General features: G+C 43.1%; 1 protein-coding gene across 1 annotated transcript; it reads left to right on the top strand.

Moving 5' to 3' along the window:
• The first annotated feature begins 1,737 nt into the window (after nt 1-1,737).
• On the top strand, nt 1,738-5,402 carry LOC148011088 (uncharacterized). Its single transcript, XM_087671682.1, has 6 exons — nt 1,738-2,459; nt 2,738-3,002; nt 3,262-3,388; nt 3,574-3,973; nt 4,122-4,179; nt 4,534-5,402. The coding sequence occupies exons 1-6, from the start codon at nt 2,072-2,074 to the stop codon at nt 4,841-4,843; spliced, it is 1,548 nt and encodes a 515-aa protein (XP_087527808.1). The 5' UTR covers nt 1,738-2,071; the 3' UTR covers nt 4,844-5,402.
• The last annotated feature ends 393 nt before the right edge of the window (nt 5,403-5,795 follow it).

Below are 5,795 nucleotides of genomic sequence, written 5' to 3'. Positions count from 1 at the left end.
AAATTATTAACTAAAAGTTCAAGATTTGGAAGGGTTAAAACCCATGAAATATATGTTGGCTTGATGATACTGGTGAAAGGGGAAGCAAAATGGGCCAAAGAAAAGGCTGAGGGGGAACTATGCGAAGCAAATAGATTCTGAAGAAATGTTCACAAAAGAGAAGAGATGAAACTCCAAGATGTTAGGAGAGCAACAATATTAGAAGTCAAGCTGCAAGGGGCCACTATAGAAGCCATTTTGATGAGGATAAATCAACAATTGTCTAGAGTTACCAAGCAGTAACACAAACCTTAATTCCCCAAAGAAAACTCTAATGAGATGTTTTAATGTAAGGCGTAAGAGCATCCACTAGACAAATTGTTAAGGGTTACACTTCTTGGCAAAAAGTTTAACCATGCATCTTTTTTCCTTTCTTTTAATAAAATTTCACGCTATTCCACAAGGGAAAAAAAGAGAGAAAAGAACACTACAATAATATTTGTTAAGCTAAACTTTGAAAACAATAATTTTGATGATTCAGATTGTTGGAGCATCAACACCCACAAATACTCAAGGTACATGGCATGAACCAGGGAGGTCAAGGAATCATCTCTAGCGATGCAATCTTGATCAGAGCTAGAAAGCATAGACTAATAGTGTTCACAAAAAACATTCTTAGTACTTGTACAAAAACTTTTAACTCAAAATTCGGATGGGATTTTTGAATCAAATTACATGTATTTGTTGTTTAGTAACTAAAGTATTCATGAAATTCATGGTTTTAAACATTGTTCTTTAAAATTTGAAGGTATTTTCGAAACTTTTACAAGTCATTTTACATTAACCTTGGTTTTCAATGAACAATGGTGCTGATTGAATGGCTCTGCTATTTTGCAAAGATAGGTTATCTAATACTAGTAGACCTGAAATACCATAGACTTGGGTTGTGCTTCCAACTTGTTCTAAGTTCCCGAATCCCAGCCTAAAAGGCTAATGTAAGTCTTCCTTTAATATATAGAATCTACCTTAAAGCTTCTTTAAAAAGAAAGCTTGTGGAAAATGAGGCGGATTGGAATATTGGTGGGAACACATGATGAGAAGGAAGCATGATATGATTGATGCAAAGTCGACATCATGATGCCCATGGGGCCGGACGGCTAACATGCAATCATGCATACCATGCCATGCATTGCATCCATGGGAGAAGAAAAGCGACTAGGAACTTGGAAGTGGGGAAGAGGCTTTTTGTCAATTTTACTTTACACCTTATTAGAACCTTAGCTTATTAAATTAAATACGAGAATGCTAGTTCCAGAGGGATATCAGCGGCCTTAATTTATGCCACATGTTGCAGCTGCCCAAAAGAAAATTGGGGCAAAACAGTGCACAGCACGTGCCGAAAATGAGAGATGGCATGACGTGGCTGCCGGAAGCGCCTGCTTCCACCTTGGTCCTTTTTCTTTCCTCTCTTTTTCGCTTTCTTGATTGATTGGGTGGTTTTCTGTTTTCCCCGAGAAATTCGCGGATTGAAGCGGTTTTAAGTTTCAAGGCCGCATGGGGCCCAGCCGCACAGGCCTATTGTTTTTCGCGTGGTTTGCGTGATTAAATTAAAAACGTCTCAGCAAAGACGTAGGTTTACAAAAAAAAAAAAAGAATCTGGAAAAATAAGGGGGAATTTGAAATATAAGCGGAAGAAGGCCTGTCGCTTGAAATTGCGCACGCCGAGAACGTAGAAGACGTGGCCAAGCCGGCAACCTGCCCTGGCCCCTGTCGAGAAAAAAAATTCAATTATTAGAGCTTTGTGACATGTGTTTTGCTTAATTTCCTTCTTCTGCTTGCTTGACAGGGCCAAACACTTCAGTCTTCTCTGCTTCTCTTCTCTTTGAATCTTTCGTCTCTCTCTCTCTCTCTCTCTCTCACATTACCTCTCTCTCTGTCTCCCTCTCTCTCTTTTCGTATAAAGTTCCACTTTGTAAAGACCCTTACTCTCTCTCTCTCCTCCACTTATTCTTCTCCTCCCCCCATCCCCCCGCACTCCCTCCCCCCCCCCCCCCCTCTCTCTCTGTCTTTCTCTCCGTGTTTCAGCATACATATGGCAGCCCAAGATAACCCTCCTGAGACAGGTTTCCATCTAGATTTCAGCTTGGGTCGAGCTGCTACCACTTACCAGAACGAAGCCAGAAACAAATCAGAGCATTGCAACAGCTTTAATGCCACCAGCAGCTCAGTACTGCCCCTGCAGCAGCAAACCCCCTCTATCTTCAATGCTAAGCATCTCAGTAATAATGCAACCAGTCACAACCCCATGTCTCTGCGCACCAGAGAGAGCTCTGCCCTGGCTGTGAAGCACATCTTCGATCAGATCCGGCAAATCTCTAGCCACAACAACAACAATGGCTCTGCTGCAGTTAATTCTTCCACGGCAGGAGCTGCTGCACCTGATCAGGAGTCCTCACAGCAACAGGAATTCACAGGACGAGGTATAATGAGCTCTGTCTGTCTGTCTGTCTGTCAATCTCTCGCACGTTCTAGTTTGCTATGTGAGACCATGCCATTTCTATGTTATCGATTCATGAATTGTGCTACTTACAGCTCCCTGTAATTGATGAATTGTGCCGCTCTATTGTCTTGAATTAATGATTTGTGCTGCTCTAGTGTCTCTTGCTGGTACTCCCACCTAGGTTAACTTCTGAACTGTATCTGTGTGTGTGTGTGTGTGTGTCTCTCTCTCTCTCTCAATGTGTCTGTGTATGAGCAGGGCTTCAAGGATTGCGAAATCAGTCTATGCCGGATCTCAGATCAAAGCACTTGCCGGAGCTCGATCTGTCGTTTCGGCAACAACACTTCAGTAGCATTTTCCAGGCTCCATCATCACAATCAGTACTAGAAACAGGTTTTGGCTCTCCTATATCTACTCCCCGATACAGTTCTTCTCAGCAACAACAACATCCAGAGGAAGAGCAACCACAGCAATATAGCACTGCGGTGCGCATTCACCAATTGCCGCCATTGATGCATCAGAGGTACTAATCCCCTGCCTGCCATCCCTTCTGCTTGTGTGCGTGTGTGAGGGCGTGCCTTTTTTTAACAATGACCGTCAAGACTCGTGGCATAAGCCCTTGTACATCAACACAATCAGATAATTTGTCTCACAACATGTATGTGCCTGCACATGCGTGTGTAGCAAGCTGAATGTTCTCATAAGTAGCTGCTGCAGCCTGAACATTTATTCATTCATGACCTCACGAAAGAGTCTTTGTTTTGTTTGGTGTTGTATAACAGGCCTGCAGCCATGGCTAGCAGTCCATCAACCCCAGCTAACCAGTCCAACAACGCAGTACCCACTGCCCAGCTCACCATCTTCTACTCTGGAACCGTGAACGTCTATGATGATGTCCCTGCTAATAGGGTAAATTCCAAGTCCCCTCTCATTCTTCTACTTAAATATGTGAAGAAGACTTCCTCTAATTAGAGCATGAGAAATGAAGCAATTGTTTGTACAAATTGCCTCTTTGCTTAATGGTATTCTGGTTAGTGGACCAATGAGACATCAGCCTTTATAAACATTATAATAGTATTTGCGCCTGCATGCAGGCGCATGCCATTATGCTACTAGCAGGGACAGGCAATTCTTGGTCGTCGAATTCGGGTAGCAGGTCTACAGTAGAGAAATTAGAGAGAGGGTGTGTAAACCCAGCTGCTGCTTCTAACAATATATCTTCAGTTAACCTGACACTACCCCCGGCCCTGCCCCCACCGGCTCCGTCTGCGTCTCCATCTCCATCTCCAGCTCCACCAGCACCATCCTTAAGTACGCTACGCAGTTCGTCTCCATGTCCATCTCCATCCCCTGCTGCAGCAGCCCCAACAACTGCGTCGGTCGTACCCACAACACCTTACAACAAGGCTTCGGCTCCTAGTCCTGTTGCTCCTCCAAGCATTCCTTCCTCTCCCATCCCCCAAACGGCAGTCAAGAGACCGCATGCAGGAATAGGTATTGCTCTTCGTACTTATGGTGACACAATTGGTGGTGACCATAGTCTCTCTAGTATATTCAGATTTTAGTGAGTGATTTGGACTCTTGAGCATTTGTGTACTGATCAATTGCCTGCTTCATTGTTTTCTTTCGTGGGTTTTGGCAGAGCTTCCTCACGCACGGAAGGCATCTCTAGCGCGCTTTCTGGAGAAGAGGAAAGACAGGTAGAGACTCTACCCGTTTCAAGGATTTCAATCCAGAATCATGGATGCTATGACAAAAAAGATAATGGCCCATGGATCATCACATGTGTTGATACTAAATGCATCATCACATTCAAGGGTTTCGATCAAGAATCATGGATGCTATGACAAAAAAGATAATGGCCCATGGGATCATCACATGTGTTGATACCACATGCATCATCACATGTCTTGGTAACACTGTAGCCAATGCTTGGAAAGTCATCACATGTCCCGGTGACACTGTAGCCAGTGCTGGGACAACGAAAACTATGTTTTGTCTGGTTGCTTTTCTTATGGTAAAATTTCAGAATCGCCATGTTTTTGTGCGTGCAGGGTGCAAGTAGTGGCAGCAAAACAAGTGAACAACGAGGAGAATTCAGATGATGCAAAAGACCAGCCTGATCAGGAGTCGCCCAACAAGAAACAATGTGTGGATCCGAAGCCTTGCTCAGAGAGATCAGGATTCCCTCCATGCCCAGCAACAGGGGCCGCAATGAATCCGAAAAACAATGGCGGCAACAACAACAATGACAATGACAACAACACTGAGATGATGCTTCAACAGCAGCAGCAGCAGCATCATTATCATCTTCATCATCGTCCCCTTTTTGACAGAAAGATAGAACATCGTTTCATGGATTGACAGAATCCATCTTATGATTAAAATCACGGTTATGTTTCAGCAAGTGAACTTCGGAGGAGAGAGCACATGTGCCCATATAGTCATTTTGGGCCTTTTTTTTGTGTGTGGTCACACTTCCGTGTGCGGATGGATTACCACGAAGAGAGGGACAAGGGAGACATGAAAGAGAAAGGGGGATGTCTCATCCCCAAGAGAACATGAGAGAGAGAGAGAGAGAGAGAGAGAGGCACCACCTTTAACATATTGTGGAGCAGCAGAAGGCCAAAAGAGAGAAGAGTTCAACAAAATAAAACACAAGGCCACGGATGACGGAAAGGTGGATGGCGAAATAGACAGACAGACACATGGATCATGAATGAATGAATGAGAGAGAGATCATCTGTGCGTACGAAAGATAGCATCTTTGACTCTTATGCTTTCGTCTCTTTTCGGTAACACCAAATTTCACTTTCTCTTCAGCAAAAAAAAAAACGGTGTTGTTTATTACGATCTGCCACAAATTTTCCCTTGTACAGCAGACTTGTGAGGTTGAATATATAAAGTGAATTGCTTCCTCAAATTTTCTTCTCTCCATAATTCTGGTTATAAATATAAATGGGGCCGTGGTGTTAGTCTTTCGATAGTCGTGTGAGGCTCTATGTAAAGTGAATTGTACATTTTCTAAGAAATAAAAGACCACCGATAATTTTTGGAAAAGAACTTTGACATCTACTTTTTTCAATGTTTTCTAAACTACATTTTTCAATGTCTTCTAAACCAAAACGTTTTGGCTAGTGAAATGGCAACTACATGCAAATTGGCTTTAAAGCTCGCGAAAGTATTCAGTTAAAGAAGCCTCCACTTGCCTAAATGCTAGTGTTGCAGCATATCATAGTTAAATTAACTAAAGGCCTCGACATGTCTCTTCTATGTCTTATTAGGAACTAGCAATCACAATACTCTTAATGTCATG

Source organism: Lygodium microphyllum, chromosome 29, assembly GCF_053477565.2.
Source record: "Lygodium microphyllum isolate KBCC chromosome 29, Lygodium_microphyllum_v1.1.10, whole genome shotgun sequence".
NCBI lineage: Eukaryota > Viridiplantae > Streptophyta > Polypodiopsida > Schizaeales > Lygodiaceae > Lygodium > Lygodium microphyllum.
This window is presented reverse-complemented; position numbering and strand designations above follow the sequence as displayed.